The sequence below is a fragment of the Falco naumanni genome, chromosome 4, assembly GCF_017639655.2.
Source record: "Falco naumanni isolate bFalNau1 chromosome 4, bFalNau1.pat, whole genome shotgun sequence".
NCBI classification, from domain to species: domain Eukaryota; kingdom Metazoa; phylum Chordata; class Aves; order Falconiformes; family Falconidae; genus Falco; species Falco naumanni.
This window is the reverse complement of record NC_054057.1, coordinates 28,247,515-28,268,495: the sequence shown is the minus strand read 5'-3', so window position 1 is coordinate 28,268,495 and position 20,981 is coordinate 28,247,515. Positions and strand designations below refer to the sequence as shown.

At 43.3% G+C, this 20,981-nt stretch overlaps 1 protein-coding gene across 1 annotated transcript in view; it reads left to right on the top strand.

The window, feature by feature from the left end:
- The window catches only part of VOPP1 (VOPP1 WW domain binding protein), a 65,086-nt gene that overhangs the window by 26,165 nt on the left and 17,940 nt on the right, over nucleotides 1-20,981 (top strand). Inside the window, exon 2 of the mRNA XM_040589820.1 lies at nucleotides 16,996-17,054. Within this exon, the coding sequence (XP_040445754.1) occupies nucleotides 16,996-17,054 (59 nt within the window). The remainder of the gene's footprint in view (nucleotides 1-16,995; nucleotides 17,055-20,981) is intronic.

Here is a 20,981-nt window from a genome sequence, read left to right as displayed (position 1 = left end):
TGATGGCGTTTCCTTTCCTTTCCTTTTTATTTAAATAAACATTATACTGTTCTAAGAGCTGGTCCATGTGCATGTGCCTGGAAGAGTCATCAAGTCATCTCACAGATGTAGTCATTGGAGATGTAGGGTTTGGTTTTGTTTTGTTGGGTTTTTTCCCCTGAAAAATACTTTGTGAACACGGGGCCATGGTAAAACAGCTTTATGGTGGGGGGTTTTTTCTTTGTTTTTTTTCCTCCCACACACACCCCACTGGAAGGAAAACATAGTTGGCCCTTTAGCTGAATTACCTGGTGGTGTAGTTGCAAGCCCTGAGGTCTCACTAAAAGCTTCTGGCTGTACTAGGCTTGAAGTGCGAAAAACATCCTTAGCGTAAATGTTTCCAAACTGTTGTACGAGTACCACTGATGGCACGTGAGCCAGTCCAGACAGATGCAGATACTGCCTGCGTGTGCATATTTAGGGTTTGTTGGTATCGGTGTAATACCAGTTGAATTCTCCTTCTGAAATATCTGTATTAAGCAGGTTGTTGGAGCCCAGTGATGACCAGGGTCTGGTTTCGCCCCTCCCACGCATCACCTTCACGTTGCAGTGTATGCAAGAGCATTGCTGTGATGCCAGGTGTGCAAGTCTCTGTGGAGATGTCGCCTCTATTTTCTTTATTCATCTTGTTTTACCTAGTTCCGCAATTGCTCTGTCGCACAGGCGGTTGCTTACATTATTGGTAGCTCTCATACTAAATTTAAAAGCTGCATAAAATCACTTCTGAGGTCTAGTTTCTTTCTTTGGAGAGAAAATGAACTGTTTCAGCAAGCTGGTATCTTCTTGGAGGAATATGTACTGCATGGGCCCTGTCTGAGAGTGCCGGGTAGCAGCCATGCCGGCCTCAAACCATGAAAGCCCAGTCTTTTAGCACTGGGGACTATAGCCTATAGGTCTTTACCTGGCTGGATAGGTGTCTCTGTGCCTTGATATATTTAGTATCCTGTGATGTGACCTGATATGTACAAGCATCTTCTGTCACAGGAGCAGACGTGCATGCAGGGAGCAAGCTGTGGACAGCCAGAACAATTAATCTAACATGACTAATGAGTTCAGCCGTATTACTGATGTCTCTGTAGACACCAGAGGATACGGCTTTGCTCAGTTAAGCAGCAAGAGGAAGGGAGCAGGAAGGACCCAAGACACCTTCGACAAGCAGGATGAGGTCAGGGAAAGCCCAGAAGCCTGACGGATGGCTGGAGACTGAACAGTCTCCAGCAGCTCTCCATGGCTCTCACCATTGCTTTGTCCTTTGGCAGAAGATTCCCCGGGATCTAGTCTGGCTGCTGTTCTTCACTCTGGGGCTGAGGGCAGGAGCACAGCGCTGTTGGCAGCGCCTGTGTGCTCTGCTTGCCCTTAGGCGCTCGGCAGCGATGCGGTTCGCCACATCGGTGCTCTCGGTTGCCTTTGGTTTGAACTCATCCTGTTCTTTACTGCAGGAACACACTGGGCTGTGTATAAAACTGTTCTCTACATCTGGTTTTCAACACAATCAACCCATCTTCTCCCTCATCTCAATCATGTTCATCAGGCTGTTTATTTGATGTTAGAGAGAGGTCTGAACTAGTCTGATGATCCATTGAGTGTTGGATCAAGCCTTTGCGTTCACAAGGAAGGACAGCAGTGCTTGCCTTGGACAGCAGTGGGGAAGTCTCACTGAAAGCTGGGTTGTTGGGGCCTTTTTCAATTATTTTTTTTTCTTCCTCCCTGGAGTAGATTAAAATTGTATCTGACCATAATAGGGGGCCTTAGCAATGTTGCAAGCTTTGACTTTTTTTTTTAAAGTTTCACCCCCTTTAAAACTGTTACTTAGCGTGTTTTCAATTGCACTCTGCCAGTGGGCCCTTAACAAGAGGAGAACAGAAGTTTTTTTCCCACTAAATATTACCTGCTGAATGCTCTGGCTTTATGATCTCTAGCTATGCTTTTATGCATGTGAATGAGGCGAGTGATGCCCAATAGAGATAGAAGCTCTGCATTTCCAGTTATAGCCAAGTTTCCCAGTTTTCCTGCCACTTCTGAGCCTTTGAGTTTTACTCCTTGCCTGTCTTAATTTTTCATTGGTGCTTCATCACTACTCATGGATGTTGTGTGTGAATTTATAAGCATTGTGTCTCTACTAATTCTGCTCAGTCTAGTTTGTAAGCGGGTTAGCATGAGAAGATACTTAGCAACAGAAGACAGAGCTGCAAGTGATGTAACTAAATAAGCGTTTCTGCTGCATCTGACTTCAGGGCTTCAGAAGTGTTTTTAAATGTGGTTTTAGTTTTTCGATTCTCCTTGGCAAAGCTTAAGAGGCATGTTCTGTTTCATTTCTGTTCCCTATGAAATACCAAGTACTTTATTACCTTGTTCTGTACTAAACTAGGGAAATCCACTCGTCCAGATATAGAAAAATTAAAGACTTTATTCAGGGAGATAAGCAAGCAAACCCTCTCTGTGTAATGCATTCCACACCAGAAACACTCGATACTTAAAATAGAAAGAAAAATCAGCTCTTCAGCTGTAAAAATGTTTTCTACTTCATGAATTTTTATTAAGCACGTTTTTTTTCCTGCTATATGTGTTAGTAAGTCTGCAAGCCTGATCTAGTCAGCTGTTGAGTCAACTAATAATTTTAAATGAGAAAGAAAATGCAGGAGAAAACATTTGGTGTGGACGTCCAGTGGTCCACATCGTGTTGTCCTCCTGCCCTTTCTCTGCTTGCTGTAGTCGTTGACTTGCCTTCGGCATTCACACGAGCTGAAGTATCTGCCTCCTGCTTAGATAGCCTTGTGCCAGGTCTGAAGCTGGAGCATATTGTTCCATCATTAAATGGGCAACGTTGAATACTTGGGAAATTAACAACAGCTGCAAGTTCTTCAGCTATTTTTATTTGTACTGTGGCTATAATTTTTCTAGTGTGTTTGTGCTGAAGTCAGAAGAGGAAAGGAAAATAGATCCCCCAAGAGGCTGACTTTTTGTTTTTAATTAAAAAAAGGCCCTGTCAAACAAAAGCATCCATAAAACAAATAGTACTGAGGGCAGCCTTGCAGTTTATTCAGTGTTACGTTGGGGCCCTCAGTCTGGTTGCTGGTATGACTTTCTGGGGTTTTAGTGGCACCTTGGCACATGGTGAAGTAACCAGCACCTTCCACAGTCAGCCCTCTCCTTTAAAAGTCCTACTGTTAGTAGCATCTGCCTAGTCTTTCGTAAGGGTTGGTGGCACCAAAGCAATTTTCTGTTTTATTTATGCTTTATGCTCCTATCCAGACACCTAAATCCATGGCAGCCGCTCTGTTCAGCAGTTATTAGATGAGGCTCTAAAATCAAGCTAAGAAAGCTTAGGAGGATGATTGTAAAACAAGGTTTCTTAAGTACCCTTTAATAGTCCAATGACTTAGATTGCTTCCCAGAAGTTGCATGATCCCGCATCAGGAATGACAAGGCAGAGACCGCACTTTAAAGTGAAAGGCCAGTGTGGATCCCTGAGCTGGCATCTTGCCCTGGTACCAAAGGGGTTCAGGCTCCTGCTCTGCTCCTTCCCCCACCACACCAGGCGGCTGCGGGTGCAAGTGGGGACACGGGGAGGTGATGCTGAGTGAGAGTGGATGCCCCAGTGTTTGGTGGTGGTGCTTTTTGAGCACCTGGAATTCATGTCCCTCACAAGGAGTTAGGACGTTGTCTCAACGTGTGAAACCTAGTGAGAAACAGCAGCTGAAAGGGTCACTGAGGGGGGGAAATGGGGTTTTCGCTTCATCTGCGGCTTTTTTAACATGCTGACTAAATACATGGTGAATGCAAGAGTGAATGAAAGGAAGACCATCCTGAAGCATTACCCTTTCTGAGAATACAAGATTATGATCCTTAAAAGCCTTGCCATTAGGCAACTGTAGGAACCAGACATAAGTGTATTGTTTGCTTTTTTCTTTTAAAGCAATTTCGCAAGAAATGTAGCAAGAATGCTTTTTTTCCTTTAACTGAAGACAGAGGTGGTCCAGTTCTTTTGTGGTTTTATGTGATCCAACTCATGGCCAGACATCCATTCCTTAGGCTGGACATAATTTTAGAAAAATGCATACCACTGGGAATCCATAGCCGTTCCTTTAAAAATGTTGAAAATGTGTTGGTGTATTTCTGGATTTGAGTGGAAATGAATAAGGGAGGTAGTTTCCTGTACCTAGTTGGCAAAGCCAAACCTCTTCCAAACTTGTGCATATACTGAACTTCGTTACTGTGACTAGTAACACAGGGTCCTCTTCATCTATGGAGTCCTAGTCACGTATTTCAAGGAGTGAGGCTTTACGTGGTATCTGCTGTGTGATTTGCGAGTCTGTAAACTGGGGTAAACATTGCTGCTGCTTTAGAGAAACATAGCTTTATTGACATGAGTTGGCACCGCTGCATTTAAAGTGTTCAAAGTTTTCATCTTTTTCAATGAAAAAAGAACAATGTCATGGCAAATGTGAACAGCTTCTTGATGGTGAGGTGCCAGGCTTTTCCTTTCCCAGATTAGAGGCTCAGGAGGCTAAGCATACGACAAAACAAAGGGGTGGGTTTTTTGTGGTTTGGTGGGTTTTGGTTTGTTGGGGTTTTTTGCCTTGCACCGTGGGAAGGTGGTAATGAGATTTGTGCCCTGGGCTGGCATGAGGAGCTGTAGCTAGTTCATGGCATCATGCTTCTGTGTCAGAAAGGGCTTCTGGTTTGAAACTCAGTTGTAGGTGAAAAATGAGAACTGCTGCCTTGCATGGAGGAGATGCATGAGCCATCTGTCTGCGGTATAAAAATGACAAAGCTGGTGGAATCGCCTCTTCACCAGTACCTTTCATGAGATGCTGTCATTCCAATACAGTGGCCTGTCATTCAGAGGCTGCCTCTGATTTCTTTGGCTGTCACCCTGTTGGTTTCTGACCTCTGAAGCCTCTTTGGAAAAGTGCTGGAAAGAAGCCTTGACTGTGTCTCAGAGTCAGTGCTATTTATTCCAGTTAGCCTCTTCTGCTGCCTGATGGTTTTGTTTCTGAGCAGCAGAAGGGAGGGGAGGGGAGGTGATCTGACCATGGTCTGATGTCCTTCTGGATAATCCACATCCTGAAAACTACACCTGTGGGGTCGCAGGAGACGACTTGGAATGATTCTGGTTTGTTTCTTCACTTCTTACCTGCTAACTCCAGCTGTCATGCACTGTGGTGAAAGAAGAATTAGCCCCAGATTTTATTCCACTTCTCATCTTGCCGGTTGTCTTGGATACATCATTCTCTTGCTTGCTTCTCTGTCCTGCTGCTCCTGTTCCATTCCTTTCTCCCACCCATGAGTTTACATTTGTGGTTACAAGCTAAAGGGCCCTTTGTCTGCACAGAACTGCTCTGGAAAAACATAGGAACTGTGATGCTGCTTTATGTCTTCGTTCTGCAGTGCTGTTTTCCCTCTGGGATGAACCCATGAGCAGCTGACAGGTCTGTGAAGAGAGGGGCAGCAAGCCAAGCCGTATCCTGTGGAGGAAGGATCAATGCCCTTGATACCTCTGGAGGTGCCCACTGCTTGCATGGGGGATTGACTTGTCTCCAAAAGTTCAATTTATGCAACACTGTCAGTGCTGACCAAATATGTGAGTGTGTCTGTGCTTGTCTCTGAACTGTTGCTGCTATTTCCATCTGTTAATGTGGGCAGGCACTATTAAAATTCTCAGCACTTTCAGTCTAGTTGAATAATTTTCGAGCTGCTAGGTTCATAAATTAAACATGTATAGCCATATCTCATGCTACTATCCATCGGTCACAATACCTCCAGGCAGGGAGCTTTTCTAGAGTGTAGACCACATGTGAATGGAGAGTGAATGTTTCATTTATACCTCATCTCACTCTTTCAGTTCTCAGTTGCAGAACATCCGTGAGGTCACCTCAGATATTCTTTCTGAGTTAATAACCTTAGTAAAGAGATTTTTGATGTCTGTGTAGTCTGTGTCAAAGGGAAGAGAGGAGTTCATTGCAGCATCTCAACTTCTTTGTGTGTCTTGTCAAGTAACTTCCCTGCGCATGAATATGATCTGTCATCTGCAAGCAGGAATAAAGAAGAATACAAGCTCAGGTGAACCACAGACTGCAAGAGTGGTGACTAGGCATCCAACAGTGATACAGTGCAGATTTCCTAGTTAACTATTAGAGAAAGCTGAAAGCTTGATGGGGTCCCAATGAAATCCAGGTATATGGATGGATGTTTGAGCAAGGAGCATGCACTGACTGAACAAGAGAGGAGGCATATAAAAACCCACCTACATCCAGCGTGCCCCTGATCAAGTTGTGAAGTGGGTGGTTTGAGGGCTGAAAGGCGGTGTGAGCCAAGACATGACTCCTATACCAAGAGATTATTTGAATTTGTCTGGTTATTGTGTATCCAGTATCTCTATCTAGACAGTCATCTTTGGAACAAGTTATAGATATTTTGTTAAATATGTTTTCTTTTCCCCCCTCCTTCCAGAAAGCTGTTTTGAATGTGGAAGAACTCAGTGATCACTCAAAGCAAGGAAACTATTCTTTTAGAAAAATTCCAAATGCTGGTATGATTTTGATTTAGAGAAGGGATTTTTCCACACTCTTAGTAAAATAGTTAACATTTGATAAATGGGGACACTGGAGTTTATTGTTTAGGTACATTCACGCTTGTAACAGAAGAAAAGCAAATGTTACAGTCTTACATAGGAAGCTACTTCATTTGGAAAAATGCTTTGCTGTTAGGAAACACTGTTACTTGCCAGAAAGGGTTGACTACTTGTTTGCTATTCTAGTCCTTTCATGGGAAATAATCCAAGGGCAAATGATTAGTATTTCTTCCTGCTCAAATAAGTAGTTGTGAGGTACAGCTGTTGGATTTGTCTCACTGGAATTTGGTAATCGTGTGTTATCACTGTGGTGGCGCATTAGACACTCTGAGCAGGAGTCAGTTTAGGTTCTTAGTTTAATTTAAAAGGCATTGATGTTTCAGTCTACCTGGGGAGCGTCTGCCCAAAAGCCACAGTAGAGCATCTCCCTGAGAGCTTGAATTGACTTGTTAAACAAATACAAATTACGCTCTGTCAGACTCTTCTGCTGCATCTTTGAGGAGAGTTTTGGCCTGAGAGATGTGTTTGCTGCCAATCAACAGGAATTTTAATAGATGTGAGCAAGAGTAGAAAAACCTGATTATTAGCCTCGATGAACCCAAACCTATAAATTCCCAGTGTTCCAGGAACTGAATCCCAACGTGAACAGTTTTCTGGACTGGAACATGGAGATGATCATATTTTGGCATTCTAATATTCACAGTATCACAGCCCTGTTCATTGAGCTAGCCTTGCAGACCAGACTGCGTTCACCTTTGCTGTGTTACTATGTGCGTTTACTTAAAGGTAGTAATTCTAATATAGCTGGAGCAAATGAACTGAAGTTTCCTTTAGGGCTGTTTCTCCAGTCTTAGTCTGGTCATTAAACCAGATTGGGCCTGTACCATAAATTGTACATCTGTGCTTTTCCCTTGAGAAACTGAGGTGCCTCGTGAGGATGTGAAGGACACAGTAATGATGGCTGTTAATAGAAGTAGCTGTAGGTAAGCATCTGACAGTTCACTGTTAAGCAGGTAAGAGCTGACCAAGAACAAAGCTTCCTCCAGCAGAGTGTTGAAGTAAATGCTTCTGCTCAAAGAAGTACCTGGTTTCTGACTTGCTGGGTTTTGGTTGTTTTTTTTTTTTTTTTTTTAGAAAATGGTTTTCAAATATCGGGATGTTTCCAAGGTAACCTGTTTAATTTTGACTGTATTGAGATACTCATTTAATACACATATGATATGTTATCTGATTTAAAATGAACAGATTTTCCTAAAAATAACTTAACACTAAACATGGTGGTTTTCTGGAATAACCTCTTGAACGCGACAACTTGCCTTGGCCTTGCATACCTTCCAGGTGAAGAGCACGTAGATGGTATTTCATTATCATCGATTTCTTTTGTTCCCTGCACTAGGTGTGTGATTGGTCGTGGGCTCTACATCTTGTTTCTTGAGACTGAATAGTTGCTGCCTTCAGTGTTACAGATGTTTTCAGGACTTCAAAGTTAAAGGATTTTGATCCAGTATTTGCAGTTTTGCAATACATATCTCAAGAAAACTGAAAAGGCAGAATTCTTACTTGAATAAAAAAAGTATTTTGTTTTCTAATGACTCCTCATAAGAAGGATCTGAGGCTAGTGTGCATCACTGTATTAAATGTCAAGAATGAAAAAAAAGGGTAGTAGGGAGGGGAGTGAGAGTTGCTGTGATTATGCAGCTGCACTCTGTCCTGTCAGCTCGCACTCTCTCTCTGTGGAATGAATGAGCATGTGAGGGATGCATAACATCAGCAGAACAAAGCCCAGGAACTCCCAAAGCAACTGCCCTGAGCCCTGGTGACCATCAAAGAAATCTTATTTTCCTGCAGCCTTCGATGGGCTGTCATAGCTTAACTAACCAGCTTCTGTAGCACAACACTGTTACTGGCTCAATCTTGTCTATGCTGCAAGTGACTGAGAAAATTGAGTTCTGAATCCATCTTCCTTTGCTCAGTCTTTCTTTGCTTTGTTTTTTTTTATTATGGGAGATGAAAGGCAGCCCCTGAGGATTTAAGCACTAGGTAATTTAAAGGTTGTTTTCATTCTTGGGGTGGTAAAGCAGAAGAATGAAATGTACATAGGAAATGGGCAAATTTGCCAGTTCAGCATGAAATGAAGGGAGCGAACACCAGCATGTTTTAGATGAAAATGGGGGAACCCAAATCTAGACTTTGCTCTTAATAGTACTCTAGATAGTAACAATTCCTGCGAGGAGTAAGTGCCTACCTAGGGTCAAGGCTGAAGATGAACCAAGCTTCCAGTTCTTAGTCAAAGGAAAGAAAGTTTGGTATCTATGTCTTGATGGTGACACTTCCAGCGTTACCTGTGTTCATTAGAGGCTTAAAAGTAAAATTACTGTGTTGCTAAATCTTTTTGCTGGTAAAAACAAGTGTATTTGTTTTGTTCAGTTTTTAAAGAGACTGAGGCTGGCAACAGTGCGTATCCTCACTCTTGGCGTGGTCTTTCTTTAAATTCCTGACAAATAATCCCTTGCCTCCATGCACCCTACTTTATGGGTTGTTTTATAAGGTGACTTACGACTTGTTCTGTAGCTAAAGAATGCAAGTAATAACCTTGGCTTTGTTTCTCATGCATGTATAAAAGGAAACGTAGTAATTGCAGAAGATAAATTCAATTTTGGAGCTGTGGAACCTGCCTAGTACCATTTGAAACACATGAAGCACTTCTAGCAGAGTTGGGAAAATATTACATCAGTTTCCTTCCAGTTGGAACAAAAAAGTCTCCCACTACCCCCTTGAAGCTGCAGAGACTCCAGTGGAATGTTGAATCTTTTTTGCTTTTCTTGGGTGAAAATGCTTTCAATATGTGGCACGCCTCATGCTTTCTTGCAGATCTGGCATTAGAACTTTCAGTGTAAGGCCAGTTCCACCAGGAAGACGTGTGAAAAAACAAGACAAAACAAAACCAAAAAAAAACCCCAAACAACCAACAACAAAAACCCCAAACCCAGCTTTTACATTTGTGCAAATGTTGCTGACTTGATGTGTGTAGAAATAAGAAGCTAAAGCAAGTCCTGACCGTCTCTGGTACCGAGCATCTCTTGGCACTTTCATGAGCATCTGGCTTGATGTTCTCATGTAGATCCAAGCTGGATATTTTATGTAACTACAATAACTATTGTAACTGTGGTGTCCCAAACAGTTTGAAGAAGATTCAGTACAATTGTTCCATCCAAGGCAGTCAGTGAGGGTTTGGGTTGATGGCAAGTTGAATGTGAGTCAACAACATGCCCTGGCAGCCAAAAGGACCAACTAGCACAGCATAGCTAGCTAGAAGAGGTGACTGTCCCACTCTGCACCACACTGGTGCGACCCCACATTGAGTATTGTGTGCAGTTTTGGGTGCCTCAATATTAGAAGAACATCAGACCGTTAGAGTGTGTCCAGAGGAGGACAGTCAAGATGGTGAAAGGCCTTGAGGGCAAGACATAGGAGGAGTGGCTGAGGTCATTTGGCTTCTTCAGCTTGGAGAAGGCTGAGGGGTGACCGCATCGCAGTCAACAACTTCAAAGGAGGCAGCAGAGGGGGATGTGCTGATCTCCTCTCTCTGGACAGGAGGAAATAGGATTAAGCTGGGTCAGGGGAAGTTGAGTCTGGACGTTAGGAGAAGACTCTTCGCTGAGAGTTGTCGGTCATTGGAACAGGCTCCCCAGGGAAATGCTCATGGCACCAAGCCTGTCAGAGTTCAAGGAGCATCTGGATGATGCTCTTAGTCATGTGATTTAGAGTTAGCTTGCCCTGTGAGGAGCAGGGAGTTGCACTTAATGATCCTTATGGGTCCCTTCCAACTTGAGATACTCTGTAATTGTTGATAATTTCTCATATTAGTGCTCACAGATGCAATGAGCTCTTTGGTAGGTGCAACTGCTGTGTGCACAGGGAGTGATGCGATGGGTGTGGGTGAGGTTTTACGCCAGCGGTTTGTTGTGGTAGCCAGCTGTGCAGTGGGGGGGATCACAGCTGCATGTGGCTGGGCCAGGGGTTGTGCTGTGGGGCGGGGGAAGGCTCACAGGGGCAGGTTGCTGGGTCGGGGGCTGGGCAGTCGCGGGGGGGGGGGGGGAGGGGGGGCTCACGGGGGCGGGTTGCTGGGCAGTGGGGGGGGGGAGGGGGGGGGGCGGCGGGCGCTGTCCGCGGTGCTGACGCCGAGGCAGGAGGGGCGCAGCCGGCGCCTGGTCTGTGAGAGCCTGGGGGCTCTGCGAAGTGAGGGTCTCTTGCCTTGCCTTTCTATTCTTAGTTTTTTTATTTTTTTTCCCTCGGATACTGATAAAAGGATCACATTCAGTTGAAATTGTATCATTTAAGGACTGAAGTGCATTTGCAATTTACTGCATAACAGGGCCAAAAAAAAAAAAAAAAAAAAAAAAGCAAGCCAGGCTTCTGAAATGAAATTGCATGCAAGTGATGTTTGTATTTCTTTTGTGGGAAAGGTTAATAGATCTAAATGTAAAGTAATGCTTTATGATGGGAGGCTGTCTAATGCTAAACCCACATTAATTCTAAATAAAAATATGACTATTAACGAGTGTGCACTGGGCAGCAGAAGGACTAATAAGAATTAGCTACTTCTGCTGAAATTTTTTACTGTTGCAAAGCACAGACTGACTAATTCAAGGAGGAAAAGTTGCATCTTTTAAGAATACTGTATGGGAAATACTTCCCCCATTCTTAGAGAACAACCCAAAAGACTGGCCAGAAATAACTCCTTCTAAAATATATGGAAATCTTTCTTTATACTACGAGTTACATCACTTAGTAATCTTGGTCTTAATGAAGCAGCTGTGTATCTGGAACAGTATTTGTTCTGTTTACTGTCACATGGGAGCGAAAGCTTGGTAGAGGATCAGCATCCTTTCATACGAGAGTTTCCTACTGTTTCCTCGTTACCTTAGTAAATGAAAATACCTTAATGTAGTTCTGGTTGTTATTAAGAGTTGCTTCTGTCTTTTGTGACAATAATATTTGTTGAAATTGCTGATAACATGTCTTGTGAGCTCAGTTTCTTAGAGCAGTTCAGAGATGGACTGTTTTTACCCTCAGCTGTTAGCATCACCAGGGAAGAAGCACAGATGAATTTTGATGGATTCTGGCAAGGCTAAAACAAAGTGTATTTTCTCTAGTAAATTGTTTTCACCCTTAGGCTGCACTTTTCGCTTTTGGTATATGTTGTCTCTTTCTCTAATGGATGATATTTTGCCCTTTTCTTGGCTATGGGAGAGTAGTATGCTCGTATTCTTGTCTCTGTGAACTCAATCTTTCAAACTTTCAGCATGTAGAAGTTCTTCTGATTTCAGTGCACCTTATCTAACAAGCAGCTTATATCTAATAACACTCGGCTCTTGTCTAGGCACTGAAATGGATGGTGTTCTGAAAGCTGATACAATTTTAAAGATCAGATTCCATAAAACATTGTGATCCCTAGCCAACAATGTGCTGTCTGAAACTGATTATTTAGTCTGGAGTTGCACTGTAGACTGTCCCATCCTTTTGTCTGGGCTTCAGCAGGTACTTGCCCTGTGCAGTGACCAATGAATCTAAAGACCTGTGCGGGTGAGTTTTTCAAGAGGCCTTCTGTAACAGAGGCAGCAGGCATAGCCACTTGTTCCTCAGATGTTGTGGAGCCATATGGTCAGAAAGGCATTGTCCTTCCTGTTTCCTCAGTTACTGTTTTGATCTAGCTATGTGGAAGACTGAGTTCTAGGTATGTTGGAATAGGATTGTGTGATGCTTAGAGACAATGAGGTCTTGTTCAGTGTCTTAGACACTTTTAATTCTTTTTTCATGTTCATCTATGAATTAATCCTAGCAGAGGCTCAGAGACTGTAGCCGCAAGAATGGCATTTGGACCACCTTGCATCCTTCTAGTGTATAGCATGTACCCAGCTGAATCGGAGGTAACAGACACTGTGGGCCGTTTCTGTCATATCAGTATGGCAGGCCTCTGTTAAATACCTGCTTTTTCCTTCTGAATCTACTGATTTGGATCCTTGTAATTGTAATATGCAGTGGAAATTGCATGTAGCATCTGGCTTTTTGTCTAGTTATAAAGAGCAAGCCTCACCCTCGGTTGCTCATAACCGATAGGGTTTCATTGACTTTGTGATTGATAGCAGACCTGTGCCTCCTACAGAATCTGGCTTTGAGCAGATGCCACAAACTCACTCAGAGTGTCCCTTCAGCATACAGATAGCAATCGCCCTCCCCCTGCCCTCCACAAACACATTCATCCACAGCATGCTGCTTTTTTCACTGGCACCCGTAACAAAAATGGACTGTACTCGTACTGGAAAGTATTTACTCTCTACAGATGGAGCTGTAATTGTTTTTTACTGTTTTTATTATTAATTTCCAAACCTCCAATTAAAACACTGGGCATGAGTCCACTGCTCCCTTAATTACAAAGAGTAATTAATTGATCAGATCTGTTTTCTTTTTATTGTCTTGTGGACTGAGAGATAATGATGTGCAATGTGGAGGATATTCCTGTTAGAGATAGTATTTCTACAAATCCTGCAAAGCATAACTAATGATCTGTGGAGTACCATCCGACATTCAGTGAGCAGGCTGCCTGCTCTGTCTTCCCCCACACCATATGCATACATATGTACTTGCATTCCGTATTTTATGGCGTGATCAAATCTGGGTTTTGGTTAATGTTTTAGTAACTTCTCTTTCTCATTGTTCTGACTAACAGCAGTTAACATTTGCAATTTCAATCTGTGGCAGGGAGCACATTTCCTGTCCTAAAGGAAATCTGAATGAATTTAGAGGCCACAGAAAAGGACGGCTTACAGTTTCTGTTGCTGCAGTCTGTCAAAGAAAACAGGCTACAAGACAGATGCTGATTTGTTTAAAAACAAACAAACAAAAACACAAGTCTTGTGTTTTTTCTCTTTCCAAATATGCAATCTTAAGGAATGTATTCGAGCATCTGGCTAATCTCTAAAGATTACATATGCACACCCAATTAGACCTGCATAATTTATTTAAAAAATGAACATACCCATGTATTTGTATTTTATAGTTGTGCCAAATTGTTAAAGGACATAGAAGGAGGAATTTTATAAGCAAAATAGGCAGGTTCCTTCTCCTAGAAAAGTTGAAAGCATCATCAGGGTCATATCTAAGCTTAGTTTAAAACCCATAAACACACTTACTTTGCTATTAGTGAATGAGTGAAATGGCTTTTTTGAAGACATGAATGTTCGTTTGTCTGCTTGTTAGAAACTCTGCGATACAGCCTAGCTAGCAGTGTGGGCACCAGCCCTGACGGCTGAGGTCCTGTTGTGTTGCAGCAATATGAGTGATCTTCCCTGTGATTCTGTCCTGTGGGCTGCAGGGAGGTGCTGCCAGCTGTGGTTTCTTGAGGGTTTAATAGCCTCAAACGACTGCAAAGACATCATCCTCCAAAGGCTCTGTGGGGATGAGAGCCGTATGCTGGCGGCATGCATCCCCTCTCACGCTTGTATGGCTCTCCACCAGCTCAACTGAAGGGCCCACACCACTCAGAAGAATAACTTGTACCTTGGCAAGAGATGGATGATCACAGTGTGCTTCAGAGGATGTGTGTGGGATGGGAAAAAGTAATCCATGCCCTGACTACACTGTTCATCTCTCTGATACCTGAGTGCTACAGATGCTCAGATCCTTAGAGGCAGTGACATTCCTGTCTTATTCTTAGCAATGAATTCCTGCAAGGTCTGCTAACCAGCAGCAGAGGCGGTGGTTAGTAGCCGCCTGCTTTATGTCGGGGTTTACTGGCATAAAGTTGCCATGGAGATCAGTAGGAGTTTTAACGGAGCAGAGGCCGCGGCGGTTTGCCCTGTGCGTGCAAATCTGTTTGACGTGTCACGGGTATCAGATTTGGCTGTGCTGCTCGCCTTTGAGGTCCGCTTGTTTGTTTGCCTGATTCCCATGTGGGAGAGCTGAACAACTGCCATGCCAGTGTCCATAGCACTGCAACATGAAAAAAAAAACCACAACAAAACCAACACAATTGGGATTGGTACCTGCTGTTCCAGGGCCCATATAAAAGCGAAGCCTGGGCACTGAAAGATTTTTAGTGCAGGTATCCAAGCCCTGTAAGCTAGAAGGAACTGTTAATTGCAAAAACTGGAGCCACCCCTGTGACAGCAGTAAGCATATTGGCTCCTGAAACACAGAATTGTTAAGAGGCAGAAACAGAAATGGTACAACTTGGGAGCTGTGGAAAGAAGGAATCTTCCCAACTCATTTTAGCACTTGTAAAGCAGATCAAAATATGGGGAGAAGGGCGAGCAGAATGAGTACTGAATATAAATGTCTGCTTTATGCTTGTAAAGGGTATGCAGGCTCCACGTGCTCAGAAACATTGCTGGGAAAACATCAATTAAAATGCTCAAGACTGACGAAGGCTTTAAGGCTGTTGAGGTAAATGGTGACTCATATTGGTTGAGATGCAGGAAGGAAAAACATTGAACGGCATACATCCCGAGCCGGACTCTGAAATGAGGGTTCCCAAGGGATCGACCTGCAGGCAGCAGGGATTTTAGCCAGGGCATCTTCAAAGGTGAAGAGCCCAAGTATTTTTCACTGACTTGGCAGCAGACAGGCTGGGTTTACAATGCATATGTGTTTGCAGGGTGTTACAGAGAGAAACTTGGTGTATTTCTAATTTTAGATGACGAGGAAACAGCCAGCTGATGAAAATATTTGGAAGAAAGGCTTGGAAAATTGGAGGCTTTGAAGGAGTGAGGGTGGGGGTGGGGGGTGGGGGTGGGGGAAAGGAGCAGGGCAAATGTGGAGATGGATCTTTGAACACTACTTGCTCCAGCAGCAGCCTCTGAGCCCTCCTGCATATACTGTCTGGGCTGTGGCATTGATCTGAGAGGGGAAGGAGGCTTCTGCTGTGTTTATCCTGAGGAAAAAAGCTCCAGTCCTTTCAACAGAAGCTAAAGCTTGTGCACATTGGAGACTGGTGTGAGCCTGTTGTACTAGTGGAAAGACCTGATTGCATGCATCAAAAGTATCATTCCTCCTCCTCCTCCTCCCCCCTCCATCTCCTATACCTCTTTTAACAATTTAATTCATAGCAGTTTGTCTTCATGGGCTGTAATTGATCTGTCTGTGATTTAGCTCATCAGATGCTCATTAAAGAGCTTGCAGCCTTTCTTATTCATGAGGAGTGAGAGTCAGGGATCTAAAAACACTTTGTCTTTGTCTTAACTGGATTCATTCAGTATTCTGGGATTCAGGGAGGCTAATAAACTTATACGAGCTATTATTTAAAGGTGAGCTGCCAAGTGAACATGAAGGATGATCCAAGCACCACCGCTGTGCCGAGCGCTCTCCGACATGGAGTGTCAGGTGTGAGCAGCACTGGGAATTGTTGCTAAAACCCCAGCGAAATATTCCTTGCTGCTCTGCAGAGGGTGTCCTGCAATGCCCTGGCCGTATGTGATCGGATAATACAGCTTGCAGCAGAGCTCCTGGAGCTACGTCTGCAATGAAGGCAGCATTTTTATGCTAGCGATGTCAGCGGGATACGCAGAAATATTTTGTGTGTTGTATATAGAGTTTGGGCTTGACATCTGGTTTTCTTTTTTTTAAGCGCCGCTATTGTTCTGAGCTGCCGTCTGTACTCTGGCAGTGCCTGTAACGATGTGTGCTTCCCACGATGCCTGCACACACACGCTGAGAAAGTGCCTGTTGCCATTCTTTCACAAGGAGATGCTGGCAAGCTGCAAAAGAGAACAATACCCCTGGGCTGCAGAACGCGGTTTCCTCTCCCCGGTACTTTAATGAACGCTTGAGATATTTCTAAGCTGTAGGAAGAGGAGATGGGATGGATGGGTTCTCCATTCCGCTGCTTTCTGAGCCTGGCTCTGCGCACCAGAGACTTCCAGAAAGACGAATAATTCTCTTCTTAAATTCAATGTTATTGAATTTGCCATGTAGTCATATGCACAGCGTCATCAAACTGGTTATGCCTTGGAGGTTTCTTAAGAGCCCGTTTGTGGTTATAATCACTGAAGTTCTCTGTTATCTTTTAAGATGGCAGTTCTGCCAGGGAGCACGTGCAGCTGGGTCCTGTGCCGGCACTGAATGTGCTGGCTTTGTGGGTGAATCCTGGGGAGCTGTGGGGCCCACAGACAGAGCCCCCCCGGGAGGGATCTCAGCCCTGGCAGGGCATGCTGCCATTCACCGACAACAGCAACTGGGAAGTCGGTTCCTATCGGGGTTGGGGAATCTGTAGGAATATAAACGTTTCCTAAATACTCAGAGTATTTATAAATACTGTATGCTTGTGTTTATAATTGTACATTGTGTTACCTAAACATTAATACTATGTTTTTCTTTCTTTGTAGTGTACAGAGGCCAAAAAGCATTGCTGGTACTTTGAAGGATTATATCCTACATACTATATGTAAGTAGTCATCGCTTTTGGTTTTGTGTTTTCTAGTGCTCAAGAGAGAATTAGATTCCATAGGCTCTTAGTGTGTTGTTCTTTTGCTGATTATACTTTTTCTATAGATTCTGAGACTTTTCTCTAATTTAAAAATGAAGATGCAATACACTTTCCTTTCCTTCCTTCCAGCGTCCCATCTCTTTCCTTTTCTCCTCATTAAGGAAAAGTGTACAGACTTGTTTCACCACCCAGTCCAGGTGACCTTTCCAATCGAAACCAAAATGCGACATCTTAAACATCTCTTATTTCAGAGTGCTGGAAGGAAACATAAGTAGAGCCATGTGAGGACAGTTCTCCCTTTGTTTTGAACAAGGGCAGGTAGTCAGGCAGGATACCAGGAACACTTTGAAAGTAAGTTGGTTCCTGTTGTTCAGTTTAGGGAGTTGGGATGATTTGTCACCCGTGGAATAACTGTCCTTTTGATGAGTGGCATCTACATTTACATCAGGCTTGGGTGTGAACTGAATGTCAATGACCCGTAGGTGCACGAGTGAGGATCTCTCAGAGTTGGTCTTCTGTTTTAAATGGCCCACAGCAACAACAAAAAGGCAGAGGAAATGTGTGGGTGGGAGGTATCTTCCCTGTGGATGTGGGGTCAAAAAGGACATATGTACTAAACTTTGTCCCCGAGTTATATAACTGTATAATTGCAAACACCTGTAAATGCAAGTTTAAAAAAAAATAAAAATTAAAGTGGGGTGGAGGAGTAGGGTGCAGCGTTAGGACATCTGTTCCCTGAGAAAACTTCGTTGCTGAAGGATTGGAAATTACTGTAATCCTCATGCTACCCAAGAACTTCCCTCCCTTTTCTTCTCCACCTCCACTTCATCTGCCAGAAAGGGGAGAGAAAAATGCTGGAGACAAAAGGCAGCCAGCAAGCCAGGCAAGAAACAAAGCTCACTGGAAGAATGAAATGCTGTATGGTTTAATCATCTGCGATCCTGATTATTAACTGCTTAGGAAATGTTTGTGCCCGGAACACACTGTCTTTTTTTTCAGGTGACTGAAGTGTTGAGAATTACTCATAAGTGGTTGGCCAGAACAGATGGGTGAATTTAAATAAGTTCATTTTCTTTGCATGCTAATAACAACAGGCCTTTGGTTCCACCTACATTTTATTTTGTTTTGCTGCAATGTGGGAAAGAAGCTGGGAATTTATGAAATTACTGAAATCTCACTGTACCTTGACATTCAGGAGTGTGTTACTCATCACCTCGGTGTTCTGCTTACGTTTGTGCCCACATGCTTTGGCAGCTAATTTTTGTCTCCCTTTGTATTACCAAGGGGTAGCTACTCATATACTGGGTGTTTGCTCAGACTTTTTGTGCCACAGGTAAATACATCTTGAGCCCTGCAAAAGTAAGGGGTGCAAGGGGAGGCTCACTATCTGTAGTAGATCTGATGCACGCAAGGTACTTCCTAATTGGTTTCCTTTTGGTAACTAGTTTACTGTTTTCTTTGTGTGCTGAAATGGAGTGTCTTGTAGAAAAGCAGTGTGTTTTACTTTCCAGTCTGTCATAGAGGTTAATGGGAATTGCACACAGCTTTGAACATTGGAGGGAAGAAAGTTGTGAGCAGGGCTGTGGTGTTGGTGGATCATCGGTTGATTTGGGAGATCTTTTAATGTGGGGGAAGAGAACAAGTTAATTGGAAGACTGTTAGAAGTAGTTGCATGTGCCTCTGGTAGTTACTGTGGCACCCTGTTGCCTGCGTCATTGCGTAAAAGCGTAGGGACTGCCGGTCTGTTGGATCGTGTGAGTAAATGGAAAAAGGAAGGGGAAAGGGTGGGATGTTTGTGCTCGGTGAGTGTGGTGGTGAGTGTCACGTTAGTGGTGATGTTATTGCGATTGTGAGTTTAAGTGGTGAAGAAGAAAAACGCTGAGGAAAGACAATAAGGATGTGGGGATGGTAAAGCTCAGAGGATAGATGATGTGTGACAAGTGGAGCAATGTGGAAGGGAGGCGAGAGAGGGTATCTGAGCACACAGCAGCCCAGCAGGGTTAACGGGGGCATGCATCAAAACAACAGGAAGGTCATCGCTGTCTGCAGGCCTGGGGTTTCCTGCTCTGCTACTCCTGCAATTTCAGTGTCTGCTGCCTGCAGTAGGGGAGAGGCACAACACCCACCTCAGTACCTTAGGCTGAAGTCCTATTGCTTTGGCACTTGTTTGACACGCTTCTGAGTTAATTCAACTTGCTAATCCCACAGAAAGTTGTTCATTTTAGCACATTTGAGTCAGTGTTGAATCAGCATAGTACAGTTTTTGGTGAACACTGGTGAAATGGGAGGGAGTGAGTATTCTGCATATTGTGGGGGTGGAGGCATGAATAGGATCTTCTCTATTAGCATATGGTTAGATGTTAAATCATCTAAAGGCATAATACGTAATTTTATCTAGAGAGTGTCTTCTCTGTGCAAGTCTAGATTTGGGATGTGCTGTAGTGAAACTAGCGTGTAGTATAGGGTTTTATTTTATCTTGCAGTTTCTGGAGCAACAGTCCATACGAAGCAGATATATTTAGTCAAATGAGTTTGCAATAGATTTCATTCCGTTCCTTTCTATCGTTGGTTTCTGACAAAAGTTTTTTCTACCCAGTTAACATATGTAATCGGTCCTTTGGTCTTGAGACTATCTTTGGAGACTTCTGAAACCCAGCAATGTAATCCTTTTTAATGATTACCCTGTGATTTCAGTCCCATGCTGGCAGTATGTCATGTTTCTCTTGGAGACACTTTTTATTACAGTAAAAAGGTTGGCTTGTCAGCTCAGAAATACTGAGTCCTGTGTCTGTTCACAGATCTAACGTGGCATGCTCAGACCAAGGCACCCCTAGACTGGCATGTCCATATGCCTTATCTCTTGTGGGTAGCACATCCTCCTAGAAGGAGCCTGCTTCTCTTTAAATTGCCCAGAGTAATAGAAATCTGAGTTGGACTGTCACATAGAATGGTTCTTTGCTTTTATTGGAAGTTTAAAGGCAAGATAGCTGAGTTAATCTTTCCTGTAAAGGCTCTACTTCAGCCATCCGAAGACAGAGATAAGACTGTGTCTGCTAAGCAAGAGGAACATGGGATAAGAAATCAGTGTGCCAAAACAAGTGTACTGGAAATTCAGCTACACTGGGGGGGTGTGGGGGGGAACCTGCAGTGATGTGGCTGTTCTTCTTTTGGAGCTTAAGGTGGTTTTAGTTTTTGATTCAATCTGTCTTCCAGTGTACATATTTTAAAAATAAAAAGTTATTAGAGTTGGGACTCAAAGCTTTCTGAAAACTTGTTGGTTATGCTTTCTGTATTAACAGCTAGGGCAAAGAATGGAGGTCTCTGTTACAGAACTAATGATACATCTCTCTGTCCAAATACTTAATGGTATTAGTACCTTTTTAAAAATTATGTTCCAGTGAACATAATTATTCTAGACTTCATAGATCAGCAGTAAAATTTAATTCAAGCCTGTTTCTTCCAAGTATAATTCCATTTCTGAAGGCTAGGCTGAGGAGTTGATAATTTTCCAAACTTTTCTGCCTCTGCTGTGTGAATAAGATGTAACTTATTTCAGCCCAGAAGCTATCATGGAAAGCTTGCCAGGATTTTGAGATACATACATTGGTCTTCTGTTACTGATACAGAGAATTCCCAAGATTGCTCATAAGTTGCTTCACTAACCAAACTATCCATTTCTCCACGTCCTCGTTGCCTGAGTCGCAGGATATTGTCAGTTAGATACTTTCCTTCTGCTTCAGCAAAATGCTTATTTATGTGGCCTGAAAAAATAAGTAAACAAATATAAAGCAGAGAAAGGAATTAGTTATTGCAGTCTAATTCTTATCCTTTGGCAATGCAGGGAGCCAAGTTATCCCTGACTTTGCTTAAAGAATTAGATCATAC